The following is an 18,843-nucleotide window of genomic DNA, read 5'->3' as shown; positions in this document are numbered from 1 at the left end:
ATGTCAGCTTGAGATTTTGTGGAGCTGAGTGTGATGATATTTTGTATCTTGTGAAGATATCCATCCCTTATCAGCTCCAGAACACACATGACCTGCTGGGACGTTACTGGAAATGCTACAAATTGTCAGCTGCTAATTACATTTACAAGTGTTCTCCCATCTGCATAGGTTACTTATATGCCATAGCTCTCTGGGCTTAAGTCTCAGATTTTCAATAGATTTTAACACTCAGGTTTTCAAAATTGCTTGGGGAATCTGGAGATTAAATTTTCACTGGTTTCAATTAAAATTATAAGCAGTGTTGCAAGTCTCATGTGTTATTCTGTAAAAGTTTATTATCCTCTTATGCCACTTTCCATTTAAGAATAGTTAAACCTCTTGAAAGTACTAATAGACCAAACTGCAATGTTTCAGACAAAAAAAATCACTGATTTCAGTGAGAATTTTGTCCAAGAAATGGAGTGCACTAACTGAATAACATGATACAGCTTTGCAAAGACCACACCTTCGAAGAAAATTGATTTAATGGGGAAGAGCATCCCCTTCCCAAAGCCAGACGGCTGCAGTCTTTTGGGAAAACTGCACAAAACTAACCGATAACTGTCAATACACACTTCTGAGTTATTCCATCGCAAAGTCAGCCCTGCCTTCAATTAAAGTAATTTCAGTCTGCTTCTAGATTAAAACTCCAGATGCAATGCTTAGTGATTTGTGAGCAACAAATGTTGTATATATTGCTGCACTCTGCCCTTGAAATACATCAGCATGATCTCAAGGCTGCTCCAGCCTGTGCCTGGTTTGGGATTCCCCAAAGGGGTTGTGATAGCAGGAAATCAGCAGCACGCTATAGCTTTCAGACCACACCTCCTCTCCCTGGCCCTGTTCCTGCACCAGGAATAAGGAGTGGCAGTCTGGCTAAACTGACTTTGCACTGCTCCAAGATTCCTCCTACTGAAAGGGGATCTTAGGCTACCCATTTAAGCTCTCTCGGCTTTGCTTTGCTCCACCATAGTGACAATAACTGTTAGTGGGTGGAGGCTCTTACCCACACTGTGAACTTTCCTCTGCAGTCTTAGATGAAGTAAACAATTTTCTTCTGCACCTCCACGCACACTGGAAGCTGGAAGCACATCTGATACACTGCACTGTCATAAGAGCTTTTCCTATGTTCAGTCTGAAAGTAATTTTCCTTCATCTGAACTAATTACACCCTATTCAGGAATAGTCTTAATTTTGTACCACCCACCATAAACAATTTCTGCTTCTGTGACATTCACAGTTCCAATTGCTGTTATCTTAACCTAAGCTTTACAATATACTTAGTTCTTCTAATCAGTCTCAGTAATGCCTCTAATTTACTGTTGCTCTGAGTTTTCCGTAAACTTACCTATATTTATCTGATAGTAAAGTACTTAGGCTTAATGTCAGTTGTTTTGATCCCTTCTTAATAGTATCATATCAAAGGACTTTCCCTGCTGTGTTCTCTGATGAGAAGTCTGCTGTCAACATGACTGCCCTTCTACTGTTCCTCTTTCATCATACAGCCATGGTTTAGATTGTCTTTCAACCTGCTGCTGAGTTTCCAGTTTATTAATTTTCTGACCACAGTTCTAGCTTTTCTAGAATTCTGTGTATTGCTCTTTGTACAATCTTCCCATTTAGTGTCACCTAAAGATATGTTGCGGTCATACACAAAACCAGTAAATGCCTTTGATCCAACCAGAAATTTACTGGCTGACCAACTTCATTTACTTGGGCTGGCTGGAAAACAAAAATTTTACTTCACAAAAAAATCTTAGAAAATGAAAACAAGTTCAAATCATCAGAACAAAACAGGCATTAAAATTACTTCCTTTTGTGAAAAAAACAGAGTCGGACTAGACAATAGAGCATGGATTCGTTTGGGTCCTTCGCATCTATGACACATTTTTCTCCTCCTCCTAGGTGCTCTCTGTCTAGCTGAAGCACTTCTTGTACTTTCAGTATGTGAATGCCTCACAAACATGAATGGATTTATTCTCACTGTAGTAGCATGTTATCGAGAGCTGAGGCATAGAAAAGTTAGGGCAAAATTTTCCAGAAGGACTAGTGATTTTGTATACATATATTTCTGGGTTCCCAAAGGGAGACACCATACACATCCCAATTTTCAGAAAGTGCTGAATACCTGCTGCCAGAGAATGGAGACCCCACGAGAATTTCCAGCTGGATGCTCAGGTCATGAGATTCCTCAGATGAGTAGTCTCTGCTGAGGATAACACTGAGCTAAGAGGTCTGAGGTCACACTGAGAGCCCACCGCAAAGGACTGCAGACCAGATCAAAGGGTGTTTGTGCACTAAACTTCTGCTGAACATGAAAGTCAGTGAGACTGAGGGACCTAACTAAGCTTTGGCGACATGGGACTTCATTTCGGCTGTCCCATGACTTATACGAGCACCCTAACAACTGGACATTTTTCTCCTCACATGACAGTGTTGCCCTACACCCCAGGGCACCAGCAACCATAAGCTATGGCTGGGAAGAACTGCAAGCAGAGAGGGGTTTGCTGGTGTTAAAACTGAATAGGGACTTCAGAGTGTTTCTTGTCATCCCCAATGGGCAGCATGTCTCAGCCAGCAGGCAGAACACAAACTACTCCCCTGACCTGGGCTGGTGATGTGAGACTCCCATTCATCTCCTGGTAGCTTTATTTTCTTAGAAAAATTCTCTCATCTCATTGAAATAATAAAATAGGAAACCAGACAATTGGCAGATGATGGGGTCAGAGCATAATAAACTCCACACAACACCAGGCTATGCTTATATTTCTGCATGACAGCTCTGTCCTGGGTCCGGTGTCCTAGGGACAACACAGAAGAGCAATGCCAGCACATTACCTCTGCCTATAGAGTCTGGCAAAACATACAGCCCATCTGGCTGATTTATGCTGGTAAAGGAGCCAATTCATATTTTCTATATATTTTGGCTTAACATCTTGATTGTGACATATAACCATGGGGCCAATTTCAGGCTGGAACCAAATGAAAAGAAACAAAGCTGACCCAAGAAACATAAGGGAGAGGCCAAGGAAAACGGTGACTTTTAAGTTACTGAGAACACTGCCCTCTCTAGGCACTGCAGGTGCTGCAGACACATACAATGCTTAACAGAGGCCTAAGCAGAGTGCTGATGCTGTTAAGCAAACTGAAAATAAGCAAGCCTTCCAGGTAAGGAAAGACTCCATTATATTACAGACTGAACTCTGCATGTTATGCCACAAGTAGGTAGAGAAGGAGTCATTGATAAAACCAAAGTCCCTGAGGTTCTCAGCAGAACTCTGGGCATGGACTGTCATCCACAGCCAAAAGAGATGGCAGCGGAAAAATGAGAGAAGAGTAAGTCTCAGAGCCAATGGATTGAGGCAGGGTGCTCATGAAGTCCAGTCTTCCAGCACCATTGAGTGACTTAATTTTTTTTTTTTTTAACACTGTAATTGTCTAGTTGGCAGGACTGATTTGCACGACAGCTATCCCACAAAGGAAAGCTCACTCAATCTACTCCAGAGCAGACGGAGCTAATTGGTACATAGTGGCTTTAACTGATCTGGCACTGCTGAAATCCCTGGAAGTAAGACATAATAAAGGCAAAGCAGCCACAAAGCCCCACATATTAAACTGCTTTTAGCAGTGAGTCTAAAGAATCATTCAGAGATTAACAGCGGGGGTCAAAACCCTGCCCTGGCCAACACATGCCTGAGGATATGGCAGGCCGGGCACGATTACTGCTCCTCTGAGGTGAGTCACATATAACCTCCTGCCAACTAGCTCTTGCTGACAACTGAAGTCTATGTATTATCTGGCTCGGAGCCCAGTGACCAATAACCCCAAATTCAGGGACCAAGCTTAACCGAGGCCATTAAACCATCCAAAACGCAATGTATCACTTAAACCTCTTTGCCTTGCATACACTGTCATTCACTCTGCAGTTTTCAAAGGGAAAAATCAAGGGAGATGGGATTCCTGGGTTCTTGCCACCTCACGCACCAAAATATCAGGTAACTCCAAGGAAGTGGGAAAACTAAAGCACATGATGAAATAGATAGGTCACAGTCCACAGGCATGACAACCTTCTTGTGGCTGAACTGCTGTCTGCACATCTAACTAGACACAGATGTTGTCCCTTCTGTGCTTACACCCCTTCTCTGCATATGACCAAACTGTATTTTGTAATATGACACATGCTCATTCAGCTGATCCCGTCCACATGCCACTGTGCTTCCCTTCTGGCTCCTAGCCTTACTTCAAAAGAAAAAATAAAACTTTTAATCACCCCCTAATAAGCAGGTGATGGCATTTCTACAGACTGAATCGGCTTAAGTTCAAGCTGAAACTGGAGCCAAATTCAAACACTCCTGCCTGCCACCATTTTGAATAGGAAGATGATCTGCTGAACCAGCTGTGTGTTCCTCCCTTACAACGCACAAATCCTTACCATGGTATCAGGATTTCCACAGAATAAAAATATGGTACCAAACTCAAAACATCCCTCATAAGTCACTTCAGCTTATTCTGGACTGGGCTGGGCTTAGTGGTTTAGGCTCCAGAATAGATTAATCTAAATCAAATAAATTCACTGGCAGAACTTCTGGTCCAAGATCCTGAAGTCTTCACAAAGTCAATGGGTACCATAAGCACAGGTCTAAGAGGAGATTTTGGTCTCCAGTTAACTATCCAGCTACCTATCCAGCATGACTGTAGTTCAGCCAAGTTCAGCTGTGGCTCTACTGTGGTTGTGTTTATTTTATTTCCCCTTTCCACATCACTGCACATTAATAGAATTAGTCAGTGATGCTTGAAAGGCACTGAGATGCTAAATGATGGACTTGCACTTACTGCTACACTTTGCCATACCCCAGAGCCTCCTATTTTTCACTCCACTACACAAAGATGCCAGTTTTCTTAACGAGATGCCAACTTTCTTGGCTTACATGTTATATTTCTTGGTTCAGTCTTACTCATTTCTGTAAGAGTAGTAGAAGCTTCACAAATAAATGAAACACTCGCCTGTGCTTTCACCACTAGAGCATACTACTCCCACATGGCATTTAGTGAGGAATGAAAGAAGTAATAATCCAAGCCACAGAAGCCTCAGTTTACCCTGGTACAGACAGGTACATACAGGAACCCTCCTCTATCAAGCCAACTCCTCCACCACAATTGGATTCACTTCAGTGAAAAGCAGCATTCCCACCCTCATTCTCCTTGTTTATCAGTGGACATGTTTCTGTAGGAATGACCCTACTGATGGACGCTGCTGTAGGGACTAGCTGAATCTTGCCTTTCCTCAGTCCCAGCCCATCCTCTGTGCTGGTGCAATGGTTTTCTGAGGGAGGAAGTAGCTCTGAGTGTTTTCAGATGGACCTTTTTATTTATGAATATTTTATGGTCAACTCATGATTACCTTCAGGAAGATTGTTGGGGTTGTGAATAGCTCAGGCAATCAGATTCAGAACAATCAAGGCTGGGCCCAGAAGAATTACAGTTATGTTTGTCTGGAGCACAACATGGGTTTATCCAATGGGGCAGTGCTATATTAAGGATCTCTATACTCTGTGGTGTTACTGAACCTTCTTCACCCCCTGACATATGGTCCTCTCTCTTAATACATATAGTACACATTTTCCAGGTCTTTATTTTATCTGGCTTATCTTGTTCCATCATTATGTTAAATAATCAATGCAAAACTATTTTGAATTTTGCTAAAACATGAAACGAGCACAACAGAAGTAGATGGTGACTGAAAAACAACAGGATCAAGTAACCACTGAAAGCTTTTGTAGCACAGGCCTTCCTGAAATAAACTGAGGAGATGCTGATAAAGATCTAGGGATTCCCCCTTCCTCTGATCCATATAGAAACAGACAAAAGCATCCACTGATTTCCAAACAGTTTAGTGCACTACTAAATAGTAAATAAGTTACATCTATATACCTCATTTTGAGCTTCAATGTTCTAGGATTATTAAACCAGGCCTTTTTTTCTCTCCTGTTTGTATGTTTTTACATCATACTTGTCAGGGAGTTATCTGAGCACCTATCATCTTGGGAATTTATTCTTGGTACAACCCAGGAAAAGAATTATTGTTTCAGCTTATGCAGAGTGACCTGGAGCCCCAAAATACCCAGCAGGTTTGTCCATGGCAGAACCAGAAAGCAAACGCAAAATCCTCTAGCCTAAGCCTTAGCCACCAATTATAACTTCTTGAGATACTTCAGAGCCAACTTTCCTGTTGCTATAGTAGCACATGAGGTCCAAGTTTATATTTCCCCACATGACAGAAATGAAAAGCATCTTGTGAATAAAGGTGACATAATCATGGTCCTTAATGTAATCAGGAGATGTCACTCAGTAACACCCTTTCAGAAGGCTGCCCCAAACCTTTTGCAAAACCTATCCTCATGCAATCTTTCTTTTGGTGTCTCATTAATTTGGACAGGTAGCAGTGTTGCCCTAACAGGAACTAGGCATGGCCTTCAGGAACTGGCCCTCTGAAATGGCAAGAGAGATTGCCTCACAGACCAAGAGGGAAAGAGAAATACGCAGAGCTGGAACAAATACGATTTAAAAAAAAAAAAAAAAAAGCAACGATGGGAGTGGATTGCATTTCTTTTCCTTTACACAAACCCTTCCAGGACGCAATCTCCTTGCTACATTTCCCTCCTTTTCTTCCTTCTATTTCTATATCCTCAAAGAGGACACTGTAGAAAAGTCACTATTACGCAGCAGCTTAGAGGCTAAGGCATTGCATAAGGAGTTCTGGGCTCTATCCGCCATTCAGGCATGGGCCTGCTGCATGACTTGGGCACCTCATTTCACGTCCTTGTATCTCATTTGCCTCCCCTCTCCCCAGACAGAGACATCTGGTTCCTTTATTTTGCTTGAAAATTCATCTAGGCATAGGCTGTTCTTAATAAGGTTGAGCACAAGTCAGTATGATTCCAGGCTTGGATGTGGTTTTTAGGTATGCCTGCAATATAACTAATAACGATGTAAAACGCATCCGTGCAAACATAATGTTTTGAAGGAAGACGTTTCACTCCATGAATGTAGGAATGGGGACCTGCGAGTAGGGAATGTAGGAGGGCCTGGCAGTCTCTGAGAAATGAGGAAAGGTGAAGCAAAGACCACTGCACAGCTTAGCCCTTGAAGATTTCTCATTTACACTTGCAAACAGCATCTTTCCATTTCTCTCTATTTTCCTGCTTCTTACTTTCAGCTTTTGTTTTAAAAATAAAGATGATGCCTGCCTTTATTACTTCCTCCTCTGGCCACCTCCCTTCCTTCTCTGTCTCCAGGTCATACTCACTTTGCCTTATGTTTATACCATTTCTAACATTCACTTACCTGTCTTTTCTGTCTGCAATTTCTGCAATTTCTCCAATTCTTCCGTTCAACCCTCTTAGATGCTTCCCCACCCCCACCATCTCCTCACATAGTGCACATGCATTAATGGGAGAAAAAGCAAAAACAAGCACCTACCCATTACAGTCGTTTCCACAATGCCTAGAAGGATCTATGTTTGAGGCATGTTTTAAAGATCATTGTAAATCAGGAAACAGCAAGGTGGAGTGAAAGGAAATAGGAAAGAACTCTCAGCTTATGAATGTATAATGCAAGAACACGGGCCCAAGCTCCAGTCTAATCTTGCCAACGGTTACTAGACCAAGTTCCTTGAACAAAAAGTCATCGTTATGACTAAACATTCTGTATTTTGAGAGAAGTATGATTAGAAGACAAAAAATTCTAGCAGAGTTCTTGAGCTAGATAGTCTTTGCTATGTCTTAGATGTGGCCTTTTATTCCATTATTAATTGTGGTTGTAAATCATTCCCAACCTGCTTTGGTAGGAATTTACACATTATGTGTGCAGTTTAAAACACAGTGCATTTATACATGCAAGATACAAGGTATTCAGCAACTAAAAATAAAAAAATACCATGTATCAGGACTCAAACCCACAGAAGATTTAAAAAAGAATTATCATAAAAATATTTCTCTGCCTATTGCTTTTTAACCTGCTGGGCTCATATCATGCTGACTTTCCTATTGTAAAAGGGCAGAAACAATTTTTAAAATGAGAACTGACTCTTCTTTTTCTGCAATCTTGTACCAACAGAAAAATCAAGCCAGAGTTTGCACTATTGTATAGTCACAATGAAGTCGCAAGCAAAATAAAACTTGTCTTTCTGTCTTCCCAGAAGACAAGTGAACTCCCCCGCCATTAACAGTAACAGCCAACTAATAGGAAAACATGGTTTCTTTGTTGAAAACCTATTTTCTCATGTACTTTTTTGCCTGTGTGAGAAGGCAATGTACAGGCCCCATTTAAAATCAGAAATGGCTACAGCTGCTTCTGCATCATGCCAAGGACACTGTAGTGGGCAAAAAGATCACTGACAGTTGTCCGAGAGGCACTTGTGCTAGGAAGGGTTTTGTTTTCACAAGGGATGAGATCAGGAGGTAAGTTCACCTGAGCGGTAAACAGGGTGGGAAGGAGCATGGACACCCATCCCCTGCCTATGACTTCAGGTCAGAAAGGATAAGGCCTAGAAAGCTTGAAAAGGAGGGGAATTGCTCATATCTCTTTTTGCTGTGTTGCAATAAATCAGCCCCCAAGAGAGGGGGTGTTACTTGAACCACCTGGGATGCACGTTCCTCTGAGAGCCAAGGAACGTGGACCCTTAGCAGGCAAGCCAGATGCCAGGCTGAGACAGAGCGACCCTCTCACAGCCACCTTGTGTTTCTGTCAGCTCTAGCAATGTGAAAAAGGAAAAAGCTTGTTAAGGCTCATATTGCTTTCAGATCAAATTTTTATCCTGTTTCACTTTGGAAGTCTCTTGTACAAGCTCAGTGTTTCAAAGCTGTGGCTGCAAATCTCCCAGGGAAGGTTCCTGCGTTTAATAAATTGTTTTGACTGGAATTCAAAGAGAAAGTAAAGATTTCTGTTGGCCTAGCTACAGAAAATGTGGCCCAGACCTGTAACCCCATGTCTGACCAGACAAAAATGTGTACTCTGTTAAAAACTGGAGAATTCTCAGGAACATTGGCATTAGAATAGCTTTGCTGCTCCTGAAGTCAATAGCAAAAAGTCTCATCATCTTTAATGGAAATACCTGTGACTAATTTTATTTGGAAAGAAGGTGCTGGAAGGAGATGCCAAAACACCAATATAACAAATCTGTAAGTTATATAGTGGCTCAGCTACTGGATAAAATATCTTCCACTTCACTCTTTCCAACCATTCCACCACAGAATTAACCCGTGAAGTGCTTCACAGCCTAAACTCTTCCTGAATGCTGACAAGTAGGGAAGTACAGAGCAACTGAAGTATCATAAACGTTAGCAATGCTATTAGCTTAGAATAAGATGGAGCCGTGACTTGTGTGGTTCAGACCTCCTTGAGTGACCTGGGGAAATTCCTGCGGCTGCTTGAGGACCCTGCCAAGGCTCCTTGGTACCTCATTTCTGAGGTCTTCAAGCACGAGGCTGCACAGCACCCCCATTAATTGCATCAGAAGTCCTGGAAACAGGAGATCAGGCCTTTCTACCACCACTGCACTGAGACATGCAGTATTTCTTACTGTTTCTCTTGGTGTCTACCCTTTCCATCCTAGGGCACTCTGATACAAAAATAAATACTGACATAGAGTTTCAAAAACTGCTTCCAGCTAATTATGATCCTCATGTGACAGTGTATCCTTTCCCATCTATTCTTGTCAATGCCTGTATTCACCAAACCTTCCCTCACAATTAAATTGCCATATTTGAAAGTCAAAGTGACAGAAGCACTAATAGACGAAAGCATTAGCCTTCACATTTCTGCCAGCATGGATAAGAAACATGTATGTCCTTTGCAGGCTGAAAGTTCCACAGTAAAAGCTTCCAAAAGCAGCTTCCCCCTGCTTTGATTTGTATGGTTTGGGTGCAGCAGGACAGACACAGCAAAATTTAGGGGTTTCTTTTCTCCTTTCGTTTTAACACCTCTTTTCTATTAACGACCCCATTTCCTGATTCATTGACATCAAAGGTAGCAAAATGAAAACACTTCTGGAAGCCTACAAATCAGTACATAATATAACTGAGCTTGATTAATTCACTAAGATCAGAAGGACTAGTTGAAATTTTTAAAGAAATGAATAGTGTGCATGCTTGTTTTTACAGTTAACTCATCAGCTACTCAAGAATTTCAAAACCCCTTATAAAATAGCCGCTTTTTAAATTTTACAGTGTACATCAATACTAGCACTGGTTAGAAAATACATTTTTACCACCTTGGAACATAATAAGGGCAATAATTAAAATATAGAAAAATGTGTCCAAAAGTGGCTGAATTTAAATCTCTTCTCCCACATCTCCCATGATGCATCATAGTCTCTCACTAGAGGAGCAAATGAAGTGCATCATCTGAAACAAAGTCCTGCCAGAAATTCCAGACAATAGGGCAGAATCAGCCCAAAAGACAACTCAGTTATGGCACTTACGTTGTGCTGCAGCAGCATTCCATAAAGAAATGTTTTGAGTCAAATGCAGTTCCTTAGTCAATGGAAACCTATAATTCTCTATTGAAAGCACCTATCTTGTGTGTTTTGGGCTGGGTTTTGTTTTTGTCGAAGAACAGTTCAGGGTCGAAAAAGATTTTGATAAAAACTTTGAAACAAATTGGATAAATAAAATAACAGATAACATATTGACTTTATCGTTAGGATAACCGAGATACCAAAATGAACAGTGATTATATATGAACTTTGTGGTAGAGCTATGAGATCCATCTCCTGGATTTACTCTGAGCAGTCACCAGCGATTAGTTTGATTCTGATCTTTTGTATCCCAGTTTTGCCTGGAAATAGATATTTCAGCCAGTGGAATTTCCATTAATTTAGTTCAGAAATTTTTTCTCCATTTCTTCATAACTTGGCATTATCAAAAGCCATTACCTATAGCTGTTAAAGTCCTTCTCTCTAGATAAGCAACGTATGTGCTCCAAAGAGCTTACGATCTAAGTCAAGAAGGCAAAACATAGAAAGAAACAACTCTTATTTGTACCATTTACAGGAGGAAGACTGAGGTCCAGACATCTGAACAAGATCACATAAGGCCAAGAACTGAATTAGGGTTTCCTCAGTCCCAGACTAATGCTTCAAATGTAGGGCCATGCTCTCTGTCAAGGTCAGAATCATAAACATAAAAGGCATGTTTCAGATGTACTGACAAATCACCTGCTATCAGATGGTTGTTTATCTCATAAAAAGGTTTCCCTTTTCATAAAGATAGGTTTTCTGATTAAATAAAGAGGCTAAAACATGTCTTAGCCTACACTGAAGAATATATGAAATGTACAACTCATACTCTTTGAAGAAAAGGAGGAGAACTTCAAAATATCAGGCTTAAGTGGCAGAAGAATAACTAAAGAACAATGCAGAACAATTGTCTCTACAATGTAATACAAGCTTTAACATAAATGAAAGTCTAGAATAAATTTTTCCAGCACTTACCAGCACACTGATTGTTTTCATCCAACTGGTAACCAAATCGACAAATCAGAGGTCTTGTAACAGTAGGGTAGTTAGGAACTGCGCCTGGTGCTGGGGGCGGTGGATAAATATTTGAATAAGGATTCAGATATGGTGAGCGATACACTGGGTTTGTTCGGGGTACACATAAATAGCCACCATTCTGGTTGACACACACCATATCTCCTCTACAGGCCTCGGGAATAGTCCGACACTCGTCAATATCTGGAAGGAGATTGCAAAAGTTAAATCGGTGATTGCTTCTTAAAGTGACCTATCCAAAAAGAGCTCACATATGTTTTACTTGAGATTTTGCTAAAAATTTGATATCCTCTTTGAAAGGAAAAGCTAATTCTTCCTTATGAGTCTCACTTTGTAGTTAGATCACATCAAAACAGGAAAAAATCTCATACATTCAACTCCTATGTTCTACTTATTTTACATCAGTATTAGAGGGTAGGGGGAGAGGGGAAAGCCTGCTTTGCTATTCTATAAATGTTCAGTTTAAATACTGATTTACACATGGCTACAGCACGCTACTGCCTGTTCCTGCTAGTGGGTCTGTCCAAACCACAACATGCATATCAGGATTTCAAACACTGGTGGTTTGGTTTGCCGAGCTGTGAAACTTGGATCCTGATTTGGAACTCCCAAGCTCCCTCCCACAGAAAAGCATAGGGATGTTCAGATCTGGGGACCTGGTTCAGGTCTTTCTTTTTCTGATAGAGATTGTTGTTGCTGAAATAAATTTAGAAAGATACATACAGTTTAGCCAAAATGAGAATTTGTTTGGTTCTCAGAGCACAGAAACACTAGGCTGCAATGACAGGGCAAGCAATCTGTTGCTGTTTTTCTCCTAATTGTTTTCAGTAACTTTAATGCATGCAGAATATGTTGCCCTGGAGACTTAAAGCCTCCCTTCACATTCATCGATAAAAAGATGCTACGTGGCTAAGCGCATGTTCCCCCTTATTAATCAGCAATTAATCAACAATTAAATTGGATTCTGGCCACTCAGCAGGGATAGACTTTATCTGTGGCCTCCAGGTGGAGGCTGCCATCAAAGGTAGTAAATACTGAGTTTGGAGGAGAAAGAGAAGGAGAGTGAACAACACTTGTCATTGGCAACTGGGCTGAGCTCCCAAACACAACTGAATGCATCATAGCTATTTGAAAAGCACTGACAGCCAATTAGTATCTCAACAATGTCAAAGATAGGTATATACTTGAGCTGTGTAAATACACATATACACACACACACGTATCTATACACACACATACTTGTCATATAATGAGAACTTTTTCTCTTCAACCAAAACATACTAACAGCAGCACAACATTAACTCAACAAAGTCAGGGTTTCTGAACCTCAATTTAAATCCATTGATTCACTTAAAATCCTACCTAAACATTGCCCAGAGGCACGATCCAGGTCAAACCCATTAGTGCATTGCTGCTAAAAACAGAAAAAGAAAAGACACTCAGTGACTGTGAAATGAGAGGGCTGCAGAGTCAAATAGTCATTTAGATTACTACGACATAGTACAATTTGTTCAGTGCCATACACTGCATCAAAACAGGGGCCCTTCCCCAAAGGACAGACAGTGAGGCATGAACCTGAGACCTCCAGCACACATGCCAGTCCCTTAACTCAAAAGCTAATTCTCTCAGGTGGTGACAGTGTCAGGACAGTACTCTCCACTGGGCTAACTAACACAAGATGTGCTACGGGCTCCATACCAGGGGTTAACAAAGAAGTTACACTCTTCTATTTTTGGGTCTTGTTTTTGCCAGAACAAAAATGCTCAGTTCAAAGGTACTAGCTAACTTTTCTGAGTAACAGGCTCTACAACTCCACATATAGACAATGCAGTACGTAATTTTTAACAAGTTAGCTGTCTGACTGAACTGAAGCCGTAGTTACAACAAAACACTCTTAATAAAAGTAAGGCTTTTCATTTATACCAAACCTTTTGATTTTAGAGGATAAATGTTTACATGACAAATGCTCTAGGCATGCAAGATTACTGGAGGCCTTGCTTCTATCTTATGGTGTTGCTCTTTATCAGGGCTGGAACCTGGAGTCTTCAGCACCTAATCAGTGACCCTCAGCATTTCTGAAATGGTGACAATCCTGGTGGTGAGTGTTTCAAAGCCCATTAAAATGATCCCCTGCTCTCCCTAGTTTTTGACTGAGTCTCCAGCCATTTAGCAATGGGCCAAGCAGTTCACATGAATATAGGACTCTGCCAATAAATAGGTTATACTAATGAATGTAAGCAAGAGGTATCCAGAAAACACAAAGCACTGAAGTAACAGAGCGGAGGGATGGAGTAGATTCAAGGTTCTGCCTTGTTCTTCTCTCTCTTTCTTTTTTCTTTTGATAAGTGATAAATACACTTATTTTGAACTTTGTGGAAGAAATCAGTGGTAAAGCACTTTGCATATGTTTGGAAAAGTAATATATTGTAGATGGGAGACAATGTGAGATGGATGAGGCAGTGGAAGTGGGCCATTGGAGGAACTAGGGAGGGGACATGAAATGAAACACATGGTACTATTTGTAGTGCACCTGCCATTTGTACATACAGACACACAAAACCACTGCTAGAAGCGACAAACATACAGAAGGGAGTTCTGCCCTCATTTATTTTGGCATGATGAGACGTTTTGGTATCATGCTGTGGAGGCCAAGGTATTCTGACAGTCAAAGCTATAATCAGCCCCATGTTGTAAAGAATGTACATATCCTATCTTTTGCTCTCTTCTGTGCTGTGCCTTATACACAACGTTTAGGCTAGCTAAGATAGTTTTTAACAAAATAATTTCTTTTTTGACAGTAAATGATGATTCAGAAACACTGAAACTACTGTAAAACCAGTTTCAACAATTTTCTAGAACTTCATTCAGAAAAGATTCCGATATTGTTGAAATGACCTATTTCAATGTCTTCAGAATTTGTTGCTATCTCTTTGCTTTCAAGTGGTTTTCTGCTTTGACTTTTAAATTAGCTTACAGTAAAAGATGTTTTTATAAAAATCAGAATTGAAATAATATTTAAATTATAAAAACAAAACCTTAAAGACATCACAAAAATTCTCCAGAGGCATGAAAAGCATTTCCCATCTAGATCTGATGTTCACAAAAGCATCCATAAGCAAGCCACGTGCAGGAATTTATCAATGTAACAGAAAAAAACCAACTACGTTTCACAGCCTTTTGGCAAAGGTATTTAGAAACACAGCTCTGGACATTGAGCATATCTGGGTTATCAAGTAGGTTCCAAGCTTAACATGCCTTTGGGAACTGTTTTTCCTAATTTAAAGTCTACTTTGTGCCCAGGAACACAAAGAACTAATGCTTCTGCTATTTCAAGAACTGGACTGTTCTACTTCCTTCCACCCTCAAAAGCTCTGCCTCTTGAATAAAAATGGCTTGGGATAGGAATTGAAATGAAGACTAAGATGCAGTCATCAAACTTGTAGTCCAAAATAAAAAGGCTTAAGACACGATTCTACAGGATTGCTACACACCAAAAATGTTCGGTCAGTAAGTGTTCAAAACATGGATGTTCCCCACCACAGAACTGAGCTGTCCCGGCTCCTGTGGGGATGGCTTTTTCTATTTATTTTCTCAGAGTGCTCAGTTCAGAGGCAAAATCAGCTTTTCAGTGAGGTCCAGGTTTCTACAGGGATATTTTGCTGAGCTGGCAAGGATGAGTGAATAAGCTCAGTCCATGTTCAACTCCAGGATCCTGTTGGCTCCAACTCCTCCCCTCTAAACCCTTAGACCACACAGCTTCCTTTTCATGAAAACCCCAGACCACAGAGATTCCTATTCACCTGCTAGCCAGATAAGTCTCATGCCTATAGCACTTCAGTATAAAACAGTTCAGAGATTTCTGTATGCACCTCTCACCTGTGCTTTTCCAGGGCTCGTAAGGCAGACGGCCAGTGTGAAAGCAGTCAGTATCCTGTAATGTGCATAGAAAATAGGCTGAAAACCTTTTGATATCTGGGCTTGCTGTACAGAATTAAATATACAAGAAAAAATTATCTCTAGCAACACTTCAGTGCATTCCAGAGTTTTGTTAACATAAATTTGACCTCTAGAGAGAGAATATTAAAACCATGGGCCAGATTCAGACCTCGAAGTCACTAATCTTACTATGGTTTAAGCAAGTGGGATCAGAATCAGGCTGTACAGGTCTATTAACTAATCTGTTTTTTATGACACCCCATGCAGCAAATGTTCAATGAACAAGTGCGTAACATTCAGTAAAGCGTTTTTGCCCCTCTCTGATACCTTTCCTTTGAGAATATCAAAGTTTTTCATGCACATTATGCACATTTTACAGATGGGTAAACCAGAGCACAGGCCCTGCCTAAGCTCACAGTGCAACTCATCGGCAGGGCTGCAGACATATCATGCAGGAGGTCCTGAATCCAAGCCAGTTGCTCTAACCGCTAAACCGCATTTCATCCCAGGAGACTACACTTGAGATTAATCCATTTTTTAGGGCCAGATTCTGTCCCTTTACTCAATCTTGAGTAATATTTTGCTCTACAAGTAGACACACTGTGCCAGGTCATCAGCTACTAGAAGCTGCTATCTTCAGTGGAGCCTTCCCCAGTTATATCATCTCAGGATCTAGTGGGACTTACTGGGCTTCTTCACTGCAACTGAAAGACAAGTAGGATCCTTCACTAACAGAGCTCTGTGGATATATCTAGAATTTTTTACCTAGAGCATAAAATTCTCTAGTCAACTAACTCCCCCAAACATCTACTAACGGACAGAAAAATCAGGAAAGAACAATATGAAGCGTATTTATTTTCTATGTACTATGGATTTCAGTGTTTTGCTGATGCCTTATGTAGAATTTCTTCTCAATACAATTAAACCCACAGCTTGCTTATCTTGGATTCTAGTTCTGAATGGCAATTGTATACAATATATTTCCCACAAAACAGGAAGCAAGGGATATTTTGGGTAGCCTTAGTTCTGCTACCCAAGTGAGCTACCAGCTTTCTCTCTTAAAGCTGTCTCTGATTTCCAGTGCAAACTGAGCTGCTGAACAAGATCTACAAGCATATTAGACCAAACTACTCACAAACAGTAACTGACACATTTGAACACGATATGTTTTTGGGCACAAGCTCTGAAAAGCAAACACAGTCCCTAAAATGGTTGTTCATAGTGCGGTGGGGACAGATTGTGCTTGTCCGGCAACTTCTGAGTGACAAGGACAGGCAAATTCTACACAGACTCTTCCTTAGAATCAGATGCAAAGCATTCAAAGTACAATATTATCCATTTAGGCTTGCACTTCACTTATTAATCCCTTGAATCTTTTTGAAGATTTTTTTAAAGCATGCACTGGGTAAAATGACTGCATACTCACTTCGTGTATAGCAAGAACAGCACTAGAAGGAAATAAAACAGGTTATAGCTGAACGTTAACAAACCTAGCAATAGGGCTACATTTTACATTACTGTAGAGCAGTACACACTAACAAAATCCACTGTAAACTTAGTGCAAACAGAACTCATACTTTTGTATACAGTTTTTAGTTTCAGCTGTTACAAGATGATGTATTCTTTCCTCTTGGTTTGTGGGAGGGTGACCTTATTGCCTCATATGTGTTCTGTCTGCAACCACCATCGCAATTTGCCCGTTACTTCTGATCTCAGATCCCCCTGAGAATTATTAACAGACATGCAACACAACCTATCAACACTATTTTCAGCTGGTCACAGTAGCTTGCTTAGCAGGCAAAATATTTTAATTTAGTAATTAACTTCTGCAGTAGTAACTAATTAACTTTAAATCAATTACTGTAGCCAGTAGGATCGTTTGCTGTTGCAATTCAGCACTCCTGCAGATGTTGGGGCTCCTAAAGTGTAGAATAAAAGCACAGATCAAGAAGGAAATCGTTAGAGACAGCACGGCTTTTATAACAGACAGATTGTCTTTCCCCACCTCTGACCATTAAGATCCCGTCTCTTTGCAAATGGCTTTAGCAAGTGGATTGGCATACTGAATCGTCGCCACAGATATTTTCCACAAGTAGGTTTCCCTTCAGTAAGTAAAGAAGTTTCATGCATAGCACTTACCTTTTTAATCCTTGCATGTCCAAAACCGTTGAGGAAAGGTGGAAAAAAAACAGAGTCTGCACTGACGAATAACTAGAAAGTGTTTCCAAACATTACCCTCCGCTAGCACTTCAGTTCCTCCGTCATTTATAGTCCAAAGAATGAAATAGCAAGTAATGGAGAAGATCGGGAGTCTGTACCTCCTCAGACACTGGAGAGAATACAGAGAAAGCACCTGGTTTTGCTTAGTTCTCTTCTGTAATTCAGCATTAAACCAATTGGAGGAGGAATGTTAAAAATGAACACTTCATTTTCTAAGTATGTTAAACAATGCAAATGGGGGCCTCAGCCTGGGGACAGCTGGTTTAGATTACAAAGCTCACCAACTGGCTAGACTCCTCACAACAATCTCGAGGAGCCTGCCAGGATAAAACACTAACAGCTTGAAGGAAAGCCTCTCCGGCTGCAAACTTCACAGTTAAATGTGCCTCAGAGCAGAGAGCACCGTTATTGGACAGAAACACTTATCAAGGGACTGGAGAAGGGAAGGGATTGTTTTCCTTGTTCTGAGAACAAAAAACGTCAAGCTTTTTTGGGGCCCTCTAGCCGGTGTCTCGGACAATGAATATGCAATGCTTGCTGCTTCGTGCCAATGGCATACTGATGAAAGTTCTGACCCTCGGGAGGCGAATAACTTGAATTCGTGACAATCACAACTACGGGAACTATATAGCTTGGGGATTATTTGAAAACAGGAATAAACAAACTAAACATTCAAAAGAAAGCAAATGCTTTGTCTAAAAACACTGACCCTTTTTAAGCTGACCCCACACTTGGGGGGCAGTTTGTGAAATGGAATATTTTTCAGGAAACACATATATTGCAGATCTCCAGTTATGACTGAAGAGGAAGGAAATAAAATACTTTTTCAGGTGTTTTGCAATTTTGCCACAGGCAGAGCTTTAGTAGGTCAAGTAGGACATTTATTAGATGTGAGAGGTAAGCAATCGGATGCTGCAAAGACTATGCTAGATCCAAGAATGAACGCTGAAATTAAGTATAGACATAAAATGAAGACTTTCGATTTCTTGGAGTCTTCCATCCAAGGAAACTCTTTTTCTCCTAAAGTGAAAGATCCAAAAAGATAAAATCTATCATACAAATCTACGTTACAAGTGGAGAAACAGATGTTACAACAG

General features: G+C 40.7%; 1 protein-coding gene across 2 annotated transcripts in view; it reads right to left on the bottom strand.

Moving 5' to 3' along the window:
- Nucleotides 1-18,136, bottom strand: part of FBLN5 (fibulin 5) — a 53,005-nt gene extending 34,869 nt beyond the window's left edge. The window contains exons 1-5 of one of the 2 annotated variants that reach the window (XM_064512169.1): nt 17,388-17,403; nt 16,953-16,974; nt 15,467-15,521; nt 12,953-13,004; nt 11,531-11,773 (exon numbers count right to left, since the gene is read on the bottom strand). In XM_064512169.1, the coding sequence (XP_064368239.1) occupies nt 11,531-11,773; nt 12,953-13,004; nt 15,467-15,521; nt 16,953-16,974; nt 17,388 (373 nt within the window). In that variant the 5' untranslated portion in view covers nt 17,389-17,403. Of the gene's footprint in view, nt 1-11,530; nt 11,774-12,952; nt 13,005-15,466; nt 15,522-16,952; nt 16,975-17,387; nt 17,404-17,665 lie in introns of those variants that run through there. The other variant, XM_026112482.2, reaches the window with a different exon arrangement.
- Between the last annotated feature and the right edge of the window lie 707 nt (nt 18,137-18,843).

This window comes from Dromaius novaehollandiae, chromosome 5 (assembly GCF_036370855.1).
Source record: "Dromaius novaehollandiae isolate bDroNov1 chromosome 5, bDroNov1.hap1, whole genome shotgun sequence".
NCBI classification, from domain to species: domain Eukaryota; kingdom Metazoa; phylum Chordata; class Aves; order Casuariiformes; family Dromaiidae; genus Dromaius; species Dromaius novaehollandiae.
This window is presented reverse-complemented; position numbering and strand designations above follow the sequence as displayed.